The sequence below is a fragment of the Diabrotica virgifera genome, chromosome 3, assembly GCF_917563875.1.
Source record: "Diabrotica virgifera virgifera chromosome 3, PGI_DIABVI_V3a".
In the NCBI taxonomy this organism is placed as follows: domain Eukaryota; kingdom Metazoa; phylum Arthropoda; class Insecta; order Coleoptera; family Chrysomelidae; genus Diabrotica; species Diabrotica virgifera.
The window spans coordinates 203,160,895-203,183,915 of NC_065445.1; the positions used below are offsets into that span (position 1 = coordinate 203,160,895).

The 23,021-nt window shown below is 33.6% G+C and overlaps 1 protein-coding gene across 2 annotated transcripts in view; it reads right to left on the reverse strand.

Annotated features, from left to right (window-relative positions):
• The window catches only part of LOC114339188 (AP-3 complex subunit delta), a 164,356-nt gene that overhangs the window by 126,562 nt on the left and 14,773 nt on the right, over positions 1–23,021 (reverse strand). For both annotated transcript variants that reach the window (XM_050647191.1, XM_028289815.2), the window contains 3 exons: positions 22,852–22,992; positions 16,910–17,039; positions 13,496–13,635 (listed from right to left, as the gene is read on the reverse strand). In XM_050647191.1, coding sequence (XP_050503148.1) covers positions 13,496–13,635; positions 16,910–17,039; positions 22,852–22,992 — 411 coding nt within the window. The remainder of the gene's footprint in view (positions 1–13,495; positions 13,636–16,909; positions 17,040–22,851; positions 22,993–23,021) is intronic.

Sequence of the window (23,021 nt, forward strand, 5' to 3'; positions counted from 1 at the left end):
AGTTGCTTAAGGCACCTTAATGTGCATTTACATTTGCTTGGTAGTTCGCTTGGTTATTCATTCGCTAGAAAGTAAGACAAATAAAGTTAGCGCTGGTAATTTTATAATTATTGCAAGACATGCTGAAAAAAAAAAGAAAGAAGAGAGTGTGGTGTTCACACAGGAGGGAAAATGCGTTTTCAAGGGGTTAAATATCAAACATTTTTCCGGACCCCCGTTGCGCTGGAGGGTAGGGGGCCCCCAGATTACGTTTGCCCCGGGGCCCCCAACATCGTAGTTACGGCCCTGATCAGATCTTTATAAATTTCAAACAGGCTTATGATTCAATTAATCGTGCAACATTATTAGCCCAATAAATGACCGTTTTGAGTGTAATTTCCAGGGGCAACTCCGAATTGCATGAAAATTTGGATTTAGGTTCCACTTACCCTCCATTTCAAAGTTGAATTTGTGCCGTTGGTTGCTTTTACTTGGGGGGTGACATTTACCCCTTCTCGGGGGGTGAAAAACGCGTGTTTAAAATAAGGCCGGAAATGGAAAAATTGACTTATTTTAAGCACCTTTTGTTCTATAAAGTTTTTTACGTAAGTCAATACTTTTCGAGTTATTCGCGATTTAAAATGTTAATTTTTCGACAAATAAACTACGTTTTCAGACGGTTTTCCCAAATAACTCAAAAAGTAAATATTTTATCGAAAAAAATATTTTTAGCAAAAGTGTAGCATATAAAAAAACGAAAAAAATGGTGTACTAGTTAAGTCTACAAATTGAGTAGAAGCAAAGTTGTAGCTCATGAAAATACGTTCTTGTTCGTCTAATTCCAAATCGAATAATTCAGCGCGAAATCACCGAAGAAAGAAGCGTTTTTAGGGAAAACCTTATCAACATTTTTAAAGTATCGAAAAAAAGCTTATTATTTGTTTTTTTACAAAAGTTTACAGCATCAAAAACAAACGAGTTACACTGAAAAAAAAAGTTGGTCTCTTTTTTTTGGTAAAAAAAATCGTCAAAACCTCCCTGTATTTAGCACCCGAAATGAAATTAATCGTTTGGCTTTATCATATATTTTAACTGTATGTGTATTGTTTATACAGGGTGTCTGCATAACTTTGCACCATATGGGAAACTTTTTTAATATCAATTTTACGAAAAAAAGTCATTCTTTATAAAGTGCTCTACATAGTCTAAAACCTAAGATGCAATCATCAGATATCAAATTTTGTCAACAGTATACGAGGTATGTCAAAAAATATTAATTTCGCTCAAGAGCAAACTACCTTTATACTTCAAAATATCAAAAAATTTTATTATGAAAAGTTATTTGTAATTAAAAACCATATTCAAATATGCAATAACAGCTTTCTACGTGAAAAAAAAAATTTCTGAGATTTTCCTAAATTACCGATTCCGAACATCATTTTTATTTATTAGACCTGTAATAACTCTTTTATTAATAATTTTAGGAAAAAAGGTATTCTTCATAAAAATCTGTGCATGGTCTAAACCTCAAGATGCAACCGTCAGTTATCCAAGTTTGTTAATTTTATACGAGGTGTATCAAATAATATGAATTTAGAAAGAATATAGAAAGAATTCTTTCTAAATTCATATTATTTGATACACCTCGTATAAAATTAACAAACTTGGATAACTGATGGTTGCATCTTGAGGTTTAGACGATGCACAGATTTTTATGAAGAATACCTTTTTTCCTAAAATTATTAATAAAAGAGTTATTACAGGTCTAATAAATAAAAATGATGTTCGGAATCAGTAATTTAGTAAAATCTCAGAAATTTTTTTTCTCGTAGATGGATGTTATTGCATATTTGAATATGGTTTTTAATTACAAATAACTTTTCATAATAAATTTTTTTGATATTTTGAAATATAAAGGTAGTTTGCTCTTGAGCGAAATTAATATTTTTTGACATACCTCGTATACTGTTAACAAAATTTGATATCTGATGATTGCACCTTATGTTTTAGACTATGCAGAGCACTTTATAAAGAATGACTTTTTTTCGTAAAATTGATATTAAAAAAGTTTCCCATATGGTGCAAAGTTACGCAGACACCCTGTATGATCTGAAAGTTTGATTGGTTTGAAGTGCTTATTTTTGAAAACATTTGGTTTCATTTTTTCAAATTAACTTAAAAAGTATTAGTGATAAGAAAAATCTTAAAGAGTAAAAAAATGTAGGTTTTGCTATTATAAATATGCTAGTTTCATTTTGTTTCTCCGTAAGACAAAAATTGGTTAAGATATGGCGGTAAAAATTTGCATACACTCGTGATTAGTGACCCATTCAAGCTTTCTCAATTATAACCCTTTCAAAAATAAACACTTTAAACCGGTGAGACTGACAGATCATATAAAAAATAGATAGGTAAGTAAATTGTTTGTAAAGCGGTAGCGATTAATTTCATTTGGGGAGCTAAACACGGCGAGATTTTCATGATTTTTTACAAAAAAAAAAGAGGGCCAACTTTATTTTGAGCGTAATTCGTTTATTTTTAATGCTAAAACTTTTGTTAACAATTAAAACAAAGCTCTTTATAAACTCTTTAAAAAAGTTTAAATGGGTTTTTCCCGAAAAGTGCTTAATTTTTCCGTGATTTCACCTTGAAATATTCGATATGGAATTAGACGAATAAGAACGTATTTTTCACGAGCTACAACTTTGTTTTTATTTAATTGATAGACTTTACTGATACACCATTTTTTTGGGTTTTTTATAAGCTACACTTTTGCCAAGGATATTTTTTCGATAAAGTATTTACTTTTTGAGTTATTTGAGAAAAACCGTCTGAAAACGTAGTTTTTTTGTCGAAAAATCAATATTTTCAATGGCAAATAACTCGAAAAGTATTGACTTACGTAAAAAACTCTATAGAACAAAAGTTGCTTAAAATCAGTCAATTTATCCATTTCCGGTCTTTTCTTGAACGTATGTTTTTTCACCCCCGAGAAGGGGTGACCCCCTTCACCCTTGGTCACCCCCCAAGTAAAAGCAACCAACGGCACAATTTCAACTTTGAACTGGAGGGTAAGTAGAACCTAAATCCTAATTTTCGTGCAATTCGGAGTTGCCCCTGAAAATTACACGGTATCGCCGAATTTCCCGTTCACTTACTGGGCTATATGGAAGGCAACGATCGAGCTCGGCGAATGTGTGTAAGTAACTCCTTTGCATAAGTTAGAATACGGGGAAAAATATCAAATGCTTTCTGCGTAAATTCTGGACTGAGACAGGGATATCCGTTGTCCCCATTGTTGTTTAGCCTGACCTTAGAATATGTCATGCGAAAAATTTATCCAAAAATCAAACCAGACATAACTGCTCGGAGAGCAAAAATCATACTGGTTTTTGCCGATGACGTAGATGCAGAGGCACAATCAACATTAGAAGTTAAGGATATTTTCTCGAGCGTTGAAGAAGCAGCATTAAACATCGGTCTAAAAAAAATGAAAACAAAACAAAATACATGGTCGTCTCAAAACAAGAACGACGGCGAATAAGGCAAAACATTACTATAAACGATCATAATTTCGAAATGGTTAAAGAATTTCAATATCTAGGAGCAACAATCACAAATGACAACAAAATAGAGCGAGAAGTTAAAACGCGAATAATGACAGGAAACTGATCTCATTTTGCAATGCAACATTTAATTAAGTCAAAACTTCTTTCACGAGGTGCCAAAATCCAGATATATAAGACCAGAATACGACCAGCAGTCGCGTATGGAAGCGAAACATGGACACTAACAAAAAGAAAAGTAAATAAAATGCTGCTGTGAAAACGTAAAATCCTTCGAATGATATATGGCCCTTGCAGAGACAGCGTGACAAACAAATGGAGGCGCAAATACCATAACGAGTTAGAGTCTGTACTCGGAAAGGAAAATCTAGTCAGATATACAAAGGACAATAGACTCAGATGGACAGGGCATGTGATACGCAGTAACGACAATCACCTTATAAACAATGTGTTTTGGGAAAGGCCAGATGGAAGAAGGTCTGTAGGACGGCATAGAAAAAGGTGGAAAGGTCAAAGAAGATCTGGAGAAAATGGGAGTGAGACAATGGGAATTAGTGGCACAGGACCGACAAACATGGAAGGCAACAGTAAACGCGGCAAAGACTCACGAAGAGTTTATAACGCCATTGATGATGATGATGAACCTTCCTGCTTATACACCAAAATGTCGAGTATGACACGACGTCAAAACAAAATACACTCCTGGAGAAAAATATCTAATATTTTTTCGATATTGTGCTGGAATTTCGCAATATTTTCTATATTTCGGATTTTGTGCTGCAATACCATGTTTTAGAGTGTCAGAAATGCTCAATCGGATTTAAATCTGATATGGGCTGTATGGTGGCCAATATAATCTTTTAAATTGAATCTATCAAGATAGGTATTCACTATTCTAGCGACATAAGGACGTGCGTTATCGTGCATTAGCACCAATCTGTCATATCCAATATGGCTGGCAAATAGCAAAACATGATCTTTTAAAAGGGTTTCAATTGTTTATGCCAGCTGTCAATCGCCCAATCACTTTCAAGTTTTGTATGTCCTTTCCAAGTAATACCGCTCCATAGCACCATTGTGGCTCCATGCCGCCACCACCAAAATTAACGCTCTGTGTGAGGTTGCAGCTGGCATACCGTTCGCCATATGGCGAACAAGTGAAATTGATGAAATTTCGTCTACAGAAGAGTTGGCGAACAGTATGCCAGTTGTAACCTCATAGAGAGCATTATTTTTGATGGTGGCTTGGAAAGGACATACCGAACTTGCGGAGATGATTGGGCGAATGACAGCTGACATGTACCGGGTGTCCCAATAAGAATGGCTCTCGGCTATATCTCAGGAACCGTTTATAGTACATCTTTGAGAAAAAATATTTATAACAAAAGTTGCCTCGGGAAAAACCTGGAAATTATTTTTATAATTGTAGGTCCACCGCTAGAGGGCGTAATTAAATATCAAAAATTTAAATCAAAATTTTACAAAATTTACCCAATGAAGGGGCACTGGAAATTCAATCATCGTATTCTTCATAAAATTCTGCGCATATTTGATTTCACAAGTTTAAGTCTACCTTTGCAAATAAGAGGTGGGGGTGAGTGGGAACCTTTTTATGAAAAAATGGCTGTACGTCCGGTTCTGCTAAATCGAATTTTGCATACTTGGTCTTGTTGAAAACAGCTCTTTTTCGTCAATCAGCCCTATTCTGTAACTTTTAACAAATCGAATAGAAATGACCAAGTCGAATCGTAATTACCCAAAATCGGAATGTTTGATATCTATCGCGTCATTTTTGTGTTTGGATTGGTATTCTGTAACTCATATCGTAATCGAAATCTCTGACTTCTATTTCACGCGGTTCTGAGGAGGCGGCAACCGCGCATTAACCAGTGTTCTGTGACCTGGTTGTTACTCGAAATATGCCACCGTTGCCATATCCTCAATGTTTTCATACTTTCTTCATACTATCCTCAAGTTTTGAAAAGTAAATAAAATATTAGTGTAAATACTGGATGCAAAAATCTCAAAAGAGAATAAATGGTTTTAAATTAGAGTTAATTAAAATTGATATAAAAAAGAAGATAAACTGATAAATAAAAAGATAAGTGAAAGTCAATATAAGAAGTATAAATGCTTTTAACGCTCGGTTTTATAATCAGTTAAAGTGGACTTTCAATTTTAAGTTGGTACCTTTATCAATGCAATTCATACGGGTAAATGTCAAACTTTAGTTAATGTTCACTTTAAGTTGATTATGAAACCGGTCGTTTTAAATCAAAGATATTTAAGTTGATGTTATTAGGTTTGTTTCAACATAAACTTTTGGACGGTCCAGAAACCGTCACGAAACTACTTGTACCGTTTGTTGTGCGCATGTTCGTAATTGTGTCGCCCAGTTATCGTCCGATGACGGTAATTTGGAAACTGATGTTGGAACGGTTACCTGACTCATAACTGATTTATCTGTCAATATGTATATTGTTGTTGGTATATCCAATGATAAAAACCAGAGACGTATGCCGTAGATATATTAATTATTATGTGACACATGACAGAAGCTCGAAACAAATGACAATCAATGAAAAACTTATGAAAAAAAATGATTACTGAATGATTACTGAAATGGTCATCACGAAACTGTCACTCATCATCATCAACTAGCCTATATTTGTCCACTGCTGAACGTAGGCCTCCCGTAAAAATTTCCACCTATTTCTATCTTGAGCTTCTTGCATCCAATTTGTGGTGATGCGCTTGATATCATCCGTCCATCTAGTCGGTGGTCGTCCTCTGCTTCGATATGCCTCCTGCCTTGGTCGCCATTCCAGAATCTTTTTGGTCCATCTGTCATCCGTCAGTCTGGCAACATGTCCTGCCCAAGCCCATTTAGCCATGGCTATTCTTTCAACTGCCTCCGTGACTCCTGTTCTTCTTCTTATTTCTAGGTTCGGTACTTTATCTCTGATGGTAATACCTAACATTGATCTTTCCATAGCGCGTTGTGTAACTCTTATTTTATTTATTGTTCTTTTTGTCAGAGTTAGTGTTTCTGCACCATATGTAAGAACCGGCAAAACACACTGGTCAAAAACTTTTCTTTTTAAACAAACTGGAATATTAGACTTGAAAATGTTATTTAATCTACCGAAGGCAGCCCATGTGAGACCTATCCTTCTTTGTATTTCAGTTGTCTGGTTATCTCGGCCTAAGCGAATCTCATGCCCTAGATATTTGTAAGCTATTACTTGGTCGATGCTATGACTCTCAATCTGAATTTTATCGCTGACTACAAGGTTGGTCATAAATTCTGTCTTTGAGGTGTTAATTTTAAGATCTACAGATCTATTTTAAGATCTATTTTAAGACTACAAGATCCCAATTCTTGTTGGAACAGTGGGAAGGACGATCCGATGACGATCATATTTTGTTGGAACGGATTTTGTTTAAATAAATTATTTAAAATTGATATTACTAATAATATGCAATCTTTAAGATTCGACTCCAGCTAAAATAACTGCTAAACAACTTTTCCCAAAAATGGCAACTTTTCTATAATTTGTTCAGACTATGAGCGTTGACTGATAAATATACAAGTAGGTATACTAGTATAATATACAAATATATATATTTATCAATCAACGCATAAGAAGTCTATTGTATGCTATTCTCGTAAATTATACCATTGATTGAAATTGTACAAGAAATAAAAGCAAAAACAGTATGGCAACACTGCGAGTGGCAAACATTCAGATGTCACATAGCAAATAAATAAGGTTAGGTCCTACAACATGTCTAAATTAAATATATAATTATCTAAACAAATAAAACCACAGACTAAAAATGAAGCAGCTAAAAAAAAAAGGTAGAAATACTATAAATAATTATAAATAAGTAGTAATCAATTATTTTTATATATAAAATATAAACGCCAAAACAAAACAAAATGCGCTTGCGTCAACCACAATTCCGATAATCGAAATCTCACCTCGACAGGGTAAATGCTGTCGAAGTGATTTCTATTCACTATTACGATTGTAGAGATTCCGAAGTAGTTATGGAATACGGATTTGGACTATTTCTATTTGACTTAGCCACTTCTATTCGATTTTACTGACTTCTATCATCGAAATGAGTTACAGAATAGGCTTGAATGTAAGTGTCTTATCATCGAAATAGCCTAATAAGTAATATGCAAGTTAGGAGGCGATATTTAATTATTTTCAGAAATCTAATTTTCTTTGGAAAATATTAAATAGAAGTATGCATTTTTAATCCTGTATTACAAAATTAGACCAAATTAGCAAAATAATACCGAAAACCGCATGTCGATACCTTTTTTCTATCTCGAGATATCTTAAGAAATGTGTAAATTTTAAACATAACTGTTACTGTCAGCGGTAAACGAAGTTAAGGAAAAGTAGTGTGCTATGGAAAAAACAAATAAGCATTTTCCAGATGTAAACGTATATAATTAATTAAAACAACAAAAAGATAAACAACACTATAAAATATAACAAAGAAATAAAAGCAACTACTTGCTTAGTCTTAGTGACTGCCTAAATGTTCAAGTTGTTGCCCATCATTTTCGATGCAAGCATTTACTATTTCAAGAGTAGATTGAATAGCAACAGATTTAACTGTTCTAGACTTTTATTTATGGGGACGGATTAAAGACCTTGTTTTTGCCGCTAGGCCCTCTACTCGAGAAAACATTATCTAGAATCTAGAGATTGAGACTGCTGTTCAATCTACTCTTGAAAGAGTCGAAAATGATGGGCAATAATTTGAACATTTAGGTCGTCACTAAGTAAGTAGTTGCTTTTATTTCTTTGTTATATTTTATGGTGTTGTTTATCGTATTGTTGTTTTAATTAATTATATACGTTTACATCTGGAAAACTTTTTTTTGTTTTTTCCATAGCACACTACTTTTCCTTAACTTCGTTTACCGGTGACATTCAGTTGTTTAAAATTTACACGTTTTTTGAGATATCTCGAGTAGAAAAAAGGTATCGACATGCTGTTTTCGGTATTATGTTGCTAATTTGGTCTAATTTTGTAATACAGGATTAAAAATGCATACTTGCATTTAATATTCTCCCAAGAAAACTAGATTTCCGAAATTGATTAAATAACGCCTCCTAGCTTGCATATTACTTATTATGCTATTTCGAAAGTAAGACTATTACATTGACGAAAAAGAGCTGTTTTCAACAAGATCAAGTATGCAAAATTCGATTTAGCAGAACCGGACTTACAGCCATTTTTTCATAAGAAGGTTCCCACTCACCCCCACCTCTTATTTGCAAAGGTAGACTTAAACTTGTGAAATCAAATATGCCCAGAATTTTATGAAGAATACGATGAATGGATTTCCAGTGCCCTTTCATTAGGTAAATTTTGTAAAATTTTGATTTTTTAATTTTTGATATTCAATTACGCCATCTAGCGGTGGACCTACAATTATGAAAATAATTTCCAGGCTTTTCCCGAGGCAACTTTTGTTATAGATATTTTTTTCTCAAAGCTGTACTATAAACGGTTCGTGAGATATGACCGAGAGTCATTCTTATTGGGACACCCGGTATATTGAAATCATTTAAATCATGTTTTGCCATTTCCAGTTCCAGCCATATTGTATATGACAGATTCATACGAAGGCACGATAACTCGATTTCTCTAAGTTATAGAAATGAATACAACAAAGATACCGTATCTAAGCTAAAAAGGCCATGGCAATGAAGTGCCATGAACCTTTCATGCGGACATGAACGCTATTAGAAGATGCACCCAGTCAAACGTGGACAAAAAATTCGAATACAAGAGCTCAGATCAATCATCAGCTCCAAAGTGATATGGGAATGGTTAGAGAAATCTAGTAAATTCAACGAAAATTTAGTTGTTCTATTCGAAAAAATTATTCGGAATACGTCAGAGAGAAAGAACATGAAACTGCCGACTAATTAGCCAAAAGAGGTCGAATAACATTTTATGAAAAGTAGCTTAATACTCGTATTGGAAGAAATCTAAAGAGAAGTAGATATAAAAATGTAGTCACAATGAAAGAATACATTCAAATCAAAGGTTGGTTCATATTTCATTCGGACGCGTGGACGTGTATTCTTAGTTTCATAGTAAAAATTACATAAATTTATTTTCTGGCAATAAAACATAAAGAATTGCTATTTAAAAGAATTCTTTTGCTGGGGTTTGAGGAATCTAACGAACTGGCATGTCTGAAATTGCCATTGAAAAAGCAGTCGACTTACCGACTACTGGGAACATCTCTTAACAAGTGCCTAAGTGTCTGAAAGAATTATACTACAGTGCTAGTCAAAAGTTGGATCCCCCCTCATATCTTTTGAATGGTTATATGTACCTGTAATAGTGAAATTTGGAGGGAGGAAATAAACGGACGTTAGCTTCTCAACTATCCATAACAGGTGACGTAATAGTGACAGATGACTTTACAGCGCCACTGTGACAGATAATTTTAAATGGGACCTTATGGTAAGTGATACCTCGTTTGAAAGGTATTGAAAATACCTATCCAGCCATACTACTTTTGTTTGAGTTTACGCTCATTTTGTTGAATAAACTAAATAAATACAAAATTGTAGTTTCGCATTTAATTAATAAAAATTTAAACTTCCGCCTATGATTACTTGTCAAAAAGATTGACGTTGACGTAAAAACAACCAGAGAATTAAAAACATCAACTTTTTTAACAAATAACCCTAGGCGGACATTTGAATTTTTGTTAATTAAACGTGAAACTACAATGTTATTTTTATTTAATTTATTCATCAAAATCAAAATCAACTTAAACCCAAAAAAATAGTAAGATTAAATAGGTATATTCAAATTGAAGTTTCGCATTTAATTAATAAATATTCAAACCATAGACTTATATATTATCAGTGACGACTTGACGACACCATCTTTTTTATTTGGCTCAGTGCTGTTTCACTCTTACGCATAGTAAAGTTCCGACAGTAGTCTTCCGCTTCCGTGCCTATACTCACACTTAATGTCATCTTAGTTTCTCGATACAATGTGCTAGAAAGAGATACCGCAAACCAATGCAAGAGATCTTGTCGTCAGGAAGCGCGGAGGGTAGGCTAAATCTATGTTAATATTTACATCTATGATTCACGGTTTACTGTAAAGAGGCCGAAATCGTTAGACCGAAAGCAGTATACCGAACTCATTAGACCGAAAAGCACTTTACCGAAACCTCACTAGACCGAACAGTAGAAGACCGAAAAGCAGGAGACCGAAAAGCATTATAAACAAAAAGCAACTTAATAAAACATTTACCGTATACAAATTTTTCATTTTAAATACATTTCATTCAGCCGTGTGATGGATGACCGAAGTTATCGTTAACATAAAGTTATCCTGTAGTTATGTTATAATCCTCGAATTGGTGTGATGTATCATATTTAACTTAACTACTTGCGTTATTTCTTGACAGTTCTTGAGTTATCTGGTATATCGACTGTCACTTTATAACGCGACGTTAAACCTCAAGTTATGAGATAACTGTGTAGTTATGTAAGGATATGTAAGGTTAGTTCATCTTTTGAATTGTTTTTAGATATAAATCAAGTGAATATTCAACGAATAACTGCTTGATGTTGTCCTATGATTTTGTGCGGCATGTTATTAATTTAATATCAAAAATATAAAGCAGTACAAAATTAAAAATATCAAAAAAATAAGACTTCAAATAACAATTACAAGCCTGTACGTAATAATACGATTAAAATAATAATTAAAAATAAAAAATAAAGCTAATAATTTAAGAATAGAAGGGTAATATAATTTTAAAAATCATACAAAAATCAACTCGAGATATAATTCAATATAATTGTTGAAATTTATAAACATATGCAGTGTTGCCAGAGAAATTTTTGTAAATGCACTGGAATGAGTGAAATAGTGACTCAAAATGTACTAAACCAACACATTTTGTACAAAAACTTAAAAAACGTCGTTTAATGTTATTTGAAGCAAATTTATTATATCACAAAATTGGAGGTTTTTACTTTAAGATACTTTAGTATCAAAAGTTTGGTTGTTAACTGTATCAAACTAGTACAATTGTATCAATTCGGCAACGCTGCTTTTATGGGTAACTTCGCATCCTGTCAAGCTTGTGGCATATTCGGATCCTTTTCCGATCGATCTCTCGCGCTCACTCTAACTTGTACTATTTCTACATAGGTTCTCTTTGTTACTTCAAACTTTGTTAGTCAAATGTTATTTCTCTTTTTTAACGCTGAAGAAATAACTATCTCATAACGGTGAAAGATCCATCACACCGAATTTACGTAAATAGTTATGGGCACGTCATCCCTGAGAGTTATCTTAACTTTAACTCAAACGTTAAAGTTAACTTCGGTCATCCATCACACGACTGATTTTTTCATTTTAAATACTCAATCCATAACAATACCCCAAAGATACGTCGCTGATCAAAATCTCTGGTGGCGGTTCGGCTTCACTTTTGGTCATAGGATTACTCGTCCTCTCTCTTTCCTTGTCTAAGAGCACAACGTACTGGAGAGTTTACGTCACTCTACCTTTAATTTATTTTTACCTTCACTAATTTGTTTAACGGATGAAAATTATTTCATATCAGACTGTACAGAGTAATAATTTACACAGTCTATATATAAAATAATACAAAAAAATATAATAAACAAAAAGACAGATATACAAAATCTTAGCATAATTTACTGCAATATTTTTTAATTTATGTACCATTTCGGTTTAACGCTGTTCGGTAAAGTGCTTTTCGGTCCAATGAGTTCGGTCTACTGCTTTCGGTCTAATTGTCGTGTACCATGATTCACACGTCCGCCTCTGGTTATTTGTCAAAAAAGTTGACGTTGACGTAAAAACAATTAGGCATTCCAAATCACGTGATATAATATGGCTGCTGGATGGCGAAACTGTCATCCATAGGCGTATCCAATGTTTAAACCACTTCATATTTACTTTGCTATCACAATTTCACAAATTTCGCTACACAATTAACAAAAAAACAAAACCAAACAGGATATTCTTTACAAATTTGTCAATATTCAATGTAAACATTAGATACGACATGACCACCCCCCTTAACTATGTCTATGGCCATGTCGCTTTAGCCATCCACCGACCACCACTGACAGTTCATTGGAATCCCTAATTAGGGAATTTAAAAACGTCAACTTTTTGACAACTAACCAGAGGCGGACGTTTGAATATCTATTAATTAAATGCGAAACTACAATAATTTAGTATTTATTTAATTTATTCATCAAAATGAGCTTAAACTCAAATAAAATTAGTATGATTAAGTACGTATTTTCAATACGTTTTAAACGAGGTATCATTTCCGTTTATTTTCTCCCTCCAAATTTCACTATTATAAGTATAACCGTTCAAAAGATAAGAGGAGGGACCACACTTTTGAATAACACTGTATATATACTACATATACAAAAAATAGGAAGAATTGTATAAAATGAAAAAATTAGTTTGGTTAAATAAGAAATGACTTTATTATAGAGACTTTGAACATTGTCTCCAACAACTTAAAAACAAATTCAACGTTTAATGATTTAATGATGTGAAAGTAGACTGGATCAGGACCAAACACTAAAAGAGGAACAAATATAATTGGAACAGGCAGAAATCAACTACGCGTCATGTTTTTTGGAAAAAAAAAATCAATGTTTACTCTCATTTTAGCACTTATTTTATTACTTACTGGAAATACATAAACATTGAATATTAGGTATGTACCAGATCAATAAATTTTAGTAAGCTTTACAGCGCTTGTTTAAATAACGAGTTTAAATATCGTATTTTGTTTCTCTAACAGTACGTAAAATGATATTTATCAAACACCTTGATATTATAATAAAAAAACTAGATAAAATGCAAACAATACTTACCAGTTTAATAATTTTGATTAGCATCCAGTTATTTGTACTTGTTGTCATTAGTTTAAAGAAGACTGGAGCAAGACTCAAATAGTTTTTCGGATTTTTTCTAGCTAGTTCACAAACAACATTAACTGCTGCTGACTGAACACCTACAATATAAAGTCCAAATTAAAATCATAACTTATATTCCAATTTTTTCTCTATTTGTTGCATCACAAAGACAGGGCATTTTACCGTATTTATGCATATACAAATAGGGAACTTGCATAAAATTTTAAACTAAAAAAAATGCTACAAACCTCAACAGAATATAATTTAAAACATATATCAGAGAAAAAAAAAATGTTTTTTTGTCTTTCGTTTGGCCCCTAAAGACGATTAAAATCGAGAGAAAATTCAAATATAGCAGGCAGCCAAAAACGCTTCATTGGTCGTGACGTCATATTATTATCGTATTTGATGTTCTCGCCATTAATTAGATTTGGCATTCGTTCTGACACTCAGTTTTAAAAATATTTTTATATGGTCCTTTTCATGGGCATTTTTCACTGCGTCACAAATGATAGAAAAAAAAAGGTAAGTCCGTGATAATATACATTTAGAACATTTATTCTAACATGACATTTTAGTTAAATCTGACAGTTGTCACATTTTATTTGCAATTTGGCATAAAAACAAATCAATTGTGTTTATTGCATTTATAAAATGGTATTTTCTTTGATATGTATAGTCTTATAAATTGTACAGATTATATTGCAAAGTAGAATAGGGATATTACTGAATTTTTTTAGCGCTTATAAACTTACGTGCATAGAAATCGGCCCACTTAAAAATTTGGTGATTTTTTATGTCTCATATTTCCTAAACCTGTTGGCCGATTTAAGCGATTTTTGAACATGTTATAGACTGATTCTTCAACAATACCACTATAATAATATTGTTGCTAAACAGGTAAATTTTTATTGTATACCGGGTGTACCAATCAAACTGTGTTTTTTACCAAAGTTCGCATCACCGTGTGGACTATTCTAGCATTTATAAAATACTGAAATTAACATCCAACTATAGACTCTGTTTTTCTTTTTTGACTCATTCGTTTATGTTGGATAATAAAAAAGTTAGGTACTTTAACAACTAGACATGTTCTTCATTAATACACGGTGTTTCTAAATAAGTGCGACAAACTTTAAGGGATAATTCTGCATGAAAAAATAATGTCAGTTGGCTTTATAAACGTATGTCCGCAAATGTTTGGTTTCCGATATACGGGATGTTGAATTTGTTCTTACAAACTGACGATTTATTTATTGGTGAAATTTAATAAAAAAATTTCCTCTTGGTAAAAGGTATATTAGTTTAAAAAGCCCTAAAGGGCTACAAACATATAAACAAAACGTTTTCGCTCTGTAACAAGAGCATCATCAGTGTTACAAGAACATGGTGAGCCAACCAAAAAATACAAGGTCAAAGCCTTTCAAAAAACAGACAAAAGTCTTTGACCAAAGTCTTTTTTGAAAGGCTTTGACCTTGTATTTTTTGGTTGGCTCACCATGTTCTTGTAACACTGATTGTAACACATGATCACCATGTCTCTTGTTACAGAGCGAAAACGTTTTGTTTATATGTTTGTAGCCCTTTAGGGCTTTTTAAACTAATATACCTTTTACCAAGAGGAACATTTTTTATTAAATTTCACTTGTAATTAATGGTATACAGCCAACTACAGGAAGTTCTTCCTTGTGGATATTTATTTATTGCTTTAAAACCAGTTAAGATATGCAAATGAAATTTGGTAGGTTTTAAGAGATAGTTATTGCGGAATATTTGACATAAAATTAAGAATGTTATATTCACCATTAGCGTGTATACGGGTAATATTGTAATGATACGCTGATACGCCCAACACGCATCGAGACTTGGAACCGTGCGATTCTCTCAAATCGCGCAGACGCCCCCACTCAGTTCCACCTCTCCGAAACAACACCGGCAGAGGGATATTTAAGGAGACCACAAGCAGAGATCCGTCAGGCGTCAGTCCTGAAACGACAGTTCTGGGCTCCACAACCAGCCAAGCGAGGTGAGCTAGGCAAGCCGACCTGAGTAGCGAGGTGCACCGTACTGACGTGATTCGCAAGTTTAAGCAGGCCAACTCGAGCCGCAAGGTGTACCGTAGTGAGGTAATTTACGGCTCATAAATAAACGGAGGCAAGCGTAGTGAGCGAGCCCCCAATAAATGTATAAATTTGAATAACATTGTTAATTTTAAAAAAACTTTCAATCTAATAGCACATAAAACAACATCCAAAAATGTTATTCTACATCCTACCAGACTGAAAACAATGGTAACCTTCTCTGGTAACACCTCCGAGGCTTCTACAATTTGCAAGCCATAACCGATGCTGAGACTAAGGAAGATAAGGGAATTTTATAATTATTCACGTCCCATCTGCTCAGCGCGGTAAAGTTCCAACGAGAATGGTTCCCTTCATACTCCAATGGGAGTAAACATGTAAATTATTACATGTTAAGCTCCATTGAAGATCCGTTTGCTAGTCTAGTTTTTCCGTTATAGCTATGTAGAGAGTGTTTGAATATCTGCGCTATTCTATCTCCGGCGTAATTTTTAATGGTCCCTGTGTCAATTAATGCTTTGTAGGATCTTTTTCCGATTTTCAGTGATGCGAACAGTCGCATGTCGTTGCTTGCTTGTTGTGTAACGGCGAAAACAAACGGAGTCGAATCTTGCTCCTCAGACTGGGACGACTCCTTGTTTCTCCAGTTCCTTATTCGTTTCCCTGACGTCTGGAACAGCAGTCACTGCTGTACAAACGTCATCGCGAACAAAACTTTTTCCATGGGTTTTTACAATTCTTACGGAACTGACCTGACATCTTGCATCTAAAACATGTCCTTTTGGCATCGTATTCTGTAGGGTTTGTAATTGTACGTACCCAATTTCCGCGAAAATTTTGATTTTCTCGGGTCCTTTCGTCTTCTAAAGTTTTGTATTCTTGGGCTAAATCTTGCAATTCTGATAAATTTTCGAAGTCCCGGCGGCGAGCATAAAGCTTATATTCTGGCAGCATATTTTTATATATCCTTTCGAGTTCTTGGTTTCTTGAAAAAGACCTTCTCGTCTGATTAATGTAAATCGTCTCGTCTGTAAATTCAAAGAGATTTTTCAGCGCTGCCTCCTGGTCTAAAAGTACACACATTATTTTCTTTAAGGCTTATTTATTTTCTTATACCTCTTTTTTAATGTAATTGCTTTTATTGTTCTATGTCTTCAACTATTATTTCTAGTGTGTTTGTTTTATTTGATTTTGGTTTCTTTTAAAAAGTTCCATAAAATATTGGATCAAAGCGGTCTTTCTGATTTTTCTCTGTTTAATAAGACAACAAATTAAAAAAGCGAATATTTACCTGGATCTGGGTCTTCTAATTTTTCCTTTAACCTAGGAAAGGCAGGCCTCAAGGCATCTGGATACTTTAAAAATACTTTATACATCATTAATACAGCTTTTTTTCTTATGTAAGGTTTAGTTGAACTGAGCTAAAAGTACAGAAAAATATTTATATCTTAACTTTTTTTTATTAATAAATAAAATGTACAACCAAGAAAAATAAGTATTTGAAATATTGGTATACACCATTTTGTCACATCGCCAAGGTAGTCATTGAATGTGGTTGCTATATAGTTAAAAAATAATTGGGAGTAGATTAGTAGATGCTACCCAGTTTTGAGATAATTGAGGACATTATGGATTTTTCTTTATTAACTCTGGACCATTTAAATACAATATTATCTTGCTCTCAACTAAATTTATTATTTAAACATGAACATGAATTAAAAGCTTTATATGTGAATACACAGACTTTTTGTCATTTAAAAGTCGCTATAGAGACCGGGCCCTTGAAGTATTTGAATATGCAAAACCTGAGGACCGGCAACACAACTATGTTCGTATTCTTTTACCTGAGACCTTGGACAATGAAAAACTGAATCTTGCCGGAAGGTGCGATGGTGTCTTGTTAGCCCCTCCTTTCACCAATGTTAAGGGCAGATAAAAAGCGATTTTTCGTAAAACAAAACATTTTTTTTTGTATTTTTGGGGTCATTCTAAGCAAAAAATGTTTATACAGTATTTCTCATGATCATCTTTCAGTGCGTCACAGTTTTTCGATTTCTTTCTAACGCATTAAATTGTATGTGACAGAAAAAAAGGCACGTCGGTGATTACATTTCGTCGGTGATATTTTTATAACATTTCTTCTAGTTATTACAGTTGTCGATAGATGGCGCCATAATAAAAAAATATTTTTTTTTAATTAGATCATAATATTACAAATATAATCTGTATAATTTATAAGACTATACAAATCAAAGAAAATACCATTTTATAAATGCAAGAAACACATTTGATTTTTTTTTATTCCAAATTGAAAATAAAATGTGACAACTGTCAGATTTAACTAAAATGTCGTGTTAGAATTTAATGTCATAAATGTGTATTATCACGGACTTACCCTTTTTCCTATCATTTGTTACGCACTGAAAAATGATCATGAAAAGGACAATACAAGTTTTTTCGTAAAATGCATAGTTTTCGAGATAAACGCGGTTTATCTTTAAACTTTAAAAAAATTTTAAAAAATAGCAATTCTGCTTGCAGCATTTGAAAGCTCAAGTCAAATTATACCAGTACCGGGACTCTGTAACTTTTATAGCGAAAGCGTAAGCGTGATTTCCGAACGCTTTCATCAAGTTATACTCTGTAAACTGCTGTCGGATGACGCCGGCAACACCGAATGGAGTTCGGAAGTAAAGCGGAACGTGATTATTTGTGGTTTCGTTTCACCACGTTTAGCGCTTAGAGTGACGTATTAAAAGAAGAAATTGACAATTTTACTTGGTTTTGAGGTTGTTTTTTACCACCTTTCGTTTTTTTGGCCGTTGTTGTTTACAAATACATAGTGTACTTGAGTTTTCAGTTTTCACAAATACATTTTTTTAACATAGAAATATATAATGTTATCCATCAACGGTTGCAATTCATTAAAAAGGTAATGGAATAAATCTTTATTTAATCTAAACAACTCTATGAATCGTAAATCCGGCAAACCAAAATAATCACTTCTATCCCTTAAAAATCTACCTTCTTCACGAAGCAGCCGTAACTGATCCCTACGTTCTTGTTCGTCGAAAATTATTAAATTTATAGGCAACATTTTATTTAATTTCAACAATAAACACTTGTTTTTGTTTACCTTATGCTTTTTTGGAATTATAGGTTAGTTAAATCTGTCAAATATGTAGAATCACATCCAATGAACTGTCAATACGGATGGAATGGCCCTGTCCCATTCAAATAGTGAAGCGAGATTGCCACCAACATACAAGGGAGAGGTTCTAGAGAGAGACAGACAAGGTGCTGGAGAATTTGATAGGCCGTGTAATTTGAGTTGCCTATATAAATGGACCCGATTGAATCAGTATTGACAGTTCGTTGAATGGACCTCATATTTTAACTTTCAGGGCTGATTGGCAGTACATATTTCAAAATTTAAATGCTTCTTTGTATTTACAGAGTAAATAGAGTACACAGTACCATACTTGGTGTTTAAATCAGTTTAAATACTTTTCAGAATTGTTATTTGTATTTATCAAAACAAATACCTACTTTCCTAAAGTATTTGGGAGTTAAATAATTTTAAAACTATTTAAATACTAAATTAGTAACTGTTTTATATAAAGCGAAGAAGTCCTTGATTATGTTTTATGTTACTATTATATTTAGAATTTTACTTTTATATTTCCCCGATTTAAGTTGATATAGGCAACTCAAATTACACGGCCTGTCAAAGTTTCCAGCACCTTGTCTGTCTCTCTCTAGGACCTCTCTCTTGTATCGTGGCTGCATTAATTGTTTTCGTGCCTATTCCATCCGTATTGACAGTTCATTGATCACATCACATTTCCACAGGACGGAGTTTATCTATGGCATAGAACAAGACAATTATTACAGAACTCTAAAATCTTGAGACGACGTGCTGTGTTGCCGTTAATTTTTACCCAATCGTTCGTTTCAATTCGGTCCAGTTCGTAGAGTATTGCGATAGTATAGCGAAGCGAAGCCACACAATACAGAGTACGATTCGAACTGAACCGTTGCTTTGCTACGCTTACGCTTTCGCTATAAAAGTTATAGAGTCCCACTGCAGTATTGATTATTTGAATTGCTAAAAATTAATTTTTTTATTGTTAAACAAAGCTATAAATAAACAGTGATTGAGCGTTTTGTCGAATGTCCGCGACATTGAACCTAAGCGAGATACAACCTGCGCCGGCGCGGCGGGACGGGTGACCCGTGCATTTATTTTTCTAGCGCACCGCATACTGAACCCAACCCGACCCAACCTTTGGCTGTCGCTGTGGCGAATAGAGACGGGCAAAATCAGTGCGGACGTGTAACGGTTACTTTTGATACCGGTTCTGTGGTACTGAGTACAAATACTGATTAAAAAATACTGATGTATCTGATCCTTGTACTGAATTGTGTAGGCAACTTTAAATCGGTATTTCCGTACTTGTAATTCGTAACGTTTTAAAAATATCTTACACGTTCCTAGTAGTCTTATAGGTCTGGATTCCGCGTATGAAAAAAAAGTTTATTAATAGCAAGCTGAAAATTTGTTAATAGCTTAAGGGTGTCTAGTCGGATAAACTTTGATAAATGGGAACACTGGAACAGGGGCAATTTTAATTGTGGAACAGGTTAAAAATTTGGAACGGTCACATCGCGAAAACGGCACATTTATTTTGTCCGACAGAACAGACTTAAACTCTCCGAACAGAGATTAAACTCTCATGCAAAAATCAGACTGCTATTTATCACCTGTCATAATTCCTGCCATTTGACATATTCTACATGTTCCACTCATTAAAACGCCCATTTGGTGATAAATAGCAGTCTGATTTTTGCGTGAGAGTTTAATCTCTGTTCAAAGAGTTTAAGTCTGTTCTGTCGGACAAAATACATGTGCCGTTTTCGTGGTCTGACCGTTCCAAACTTTTAACCTGTTCCACAATTAAAACTTCCCCTGTTCCAGTGTTCCAATATATCAAAGTTTGTCCGACTAGACACCCTTAAGCTATTAACAAATTTTCAGCTTGCTATTAATCAACTTTTTTTTCATACGCGGGATCCAGACCTATTAGCGGTATGGCTTTCGAAAACATCGAATTTGATCATAAGCGGGTGCATAAAAAGATATCTTACACTGGGTATTTTATTTCTGCACATAATACCTACATATTTAAAAAATATTCTCAGAGTCATTTAATAATCCCTCCGCTACTGATCGGTCATAAAAAATAACACTATCTGCATATTTAGTTTTTAATTTTTAAGCATAAACAAAAATGTAATATGCCGACAAGTTGAATTTGAGGGTAATACGATATTTTTATCGATCACGGTTTTAAGTAACATGAATCATTTTTCACCTTGTTTTTCTAATAATGTGTTATTTTATTGTAAATGCATGACTTTGATTATTAATTTCGTATCGCCGCTTATTTAGTCTACCAAAAGTTATCAGAATTTAATGACAAAGACAAAGCAGTTTTCACTTGGGGTTTTGACTATGCTAATATTTTTATTTGTCACAATAAATTGTACTTAGGTACCATCCGTATTCATTTCAGATACGTCCATCTCGCAAACAAAAACAAGTAAAAACAAACAAATGGCAGTGAGTCACGCGTTCCACGACCCAAGAAAATTGTACGCCAATGACAAAAGTTCCCAAGCGAGACCTGCGAACGCTTGCATTGATCGTAGGATGGGTTCAATTTGCGGTCTCTCGCTTAATAAGCGTGCCTCACAAAACTGTCCTCGCAGTTCGACGGTGCAGGTTGTGTCTCACTTAGGATCAATTTGCGCCGGGGCTAATCATAGGCGCGGTGCGGACAACAAAACGCTTAATCACTGTTTGTTTATAACTTTGTTTAACAATAAAAAAAATTAATTTTTAGCAATTCAAATATACAATACTGGTATAATTTGACTTGATCTTTCAAATGCTGCAAGCAGAATTACTATTTTATTTTTTAATCAAAAGTTATTCGGGTTAAAAAATTGCAATTTTTCGATTTTTTTAAAGTTTAACCGCGTTTATCTCGAAAACTATTCATTTTACGAAAAAACTTGTAAGTACATTTTTTGCTTAGAATGACTCAACAAATACAAATACAAAAAATGTTTTTGTTTTGCGAAAAATTGCTTTTTATCTGCTCATAACATAGGGGAGGAAGAGGGGGTAACAAGGCACCATTGCACCTTATGGCAAGATTCAGTTTGTTATTGTTCAAGGTCGCAGGTAAAAGAATCCGAACATAGTTGCCGGTCCTCAGGATTTGCATACTCAAATACTTTCAAGTATTTTTGAAAAATTTAAACGCAGAATTAAAGATTACTTTATTTCCGAGGGCCGAAAGTCCCTTAGAATGAATAAAAAGTTTCTTTTGAATGAGATATTTGAAATTAAAAATCACACTAAATTTTCTCTTAGTTTTTCACCCCTGTAACTTATTAAAATAAAAATTATACAAGATTTCAGGGACTTTCGGCCCTCGGTAATAACGTAATCTTTCATTCTGCGTTTAAATTTTTTAAAAATACTTATATAATAGTTTTCTCAGGATTCGAAAAAAAATGAATCCCATTTAAATAGCATTGAAGCCGAAAATTCGTACCCACCCCCTTAATATAACGCAATAATAGTCGCCAAAACATACCCTGATATTAATAATTCTAAGTCTAAACATACTCCATTTACTTTATTATCATAATAAGAATAGACAAGGTAAGGTATGGGCCGCTCTGTGAATAGAGGTGTAACGCCAATATCAAGAACGTCATTAGCCAATATTCACTTTGAGTGGTCTAGCCATCTTTGTCTTTCACATGCGCGGGATCGATCGGTAAAAAGAGATAAACAACCGATCGACTGCCCGCGCGTTACACTATTTTGCTCAGTATGCCTTGTCTATCCTTATGTCTATAATTATTATACACTCCCATTATTCTTCTTTTTTCAATAAAAGGAGTCTCAAACAGTAAGTTTATTTAAGCTATTATATTGAGAGGCAGTAATTTTGTGAGTTGTATGTTTCCAACAATAAATCTGTCAAAATATTTCCAAGATGAGATAAGAGTATAGAGAAATGTCCAGAAATACAGCAGTTTGTAAAATGCAAATGAAAATACTATATAAGTACAAAGATAAGCTATAATTACAAAAACAAATCTAAATTCATGTTTTTTAATTTTTATAAATAATTAAATAGATAGTTGACTTACCAATGTTAGGATATCATTTGATAAATCTCTGGCTAAATCAGTACTTATATAACAACTGAGAGATGTCAGTGCAAGACCAGCTTCATACTGATTCTGTGAGTTCAGTTCTTTCCTTATCATATTTGTGGTTAGCATTAATAACTAAAAAAAGCAGAAAGCAACAATGCATA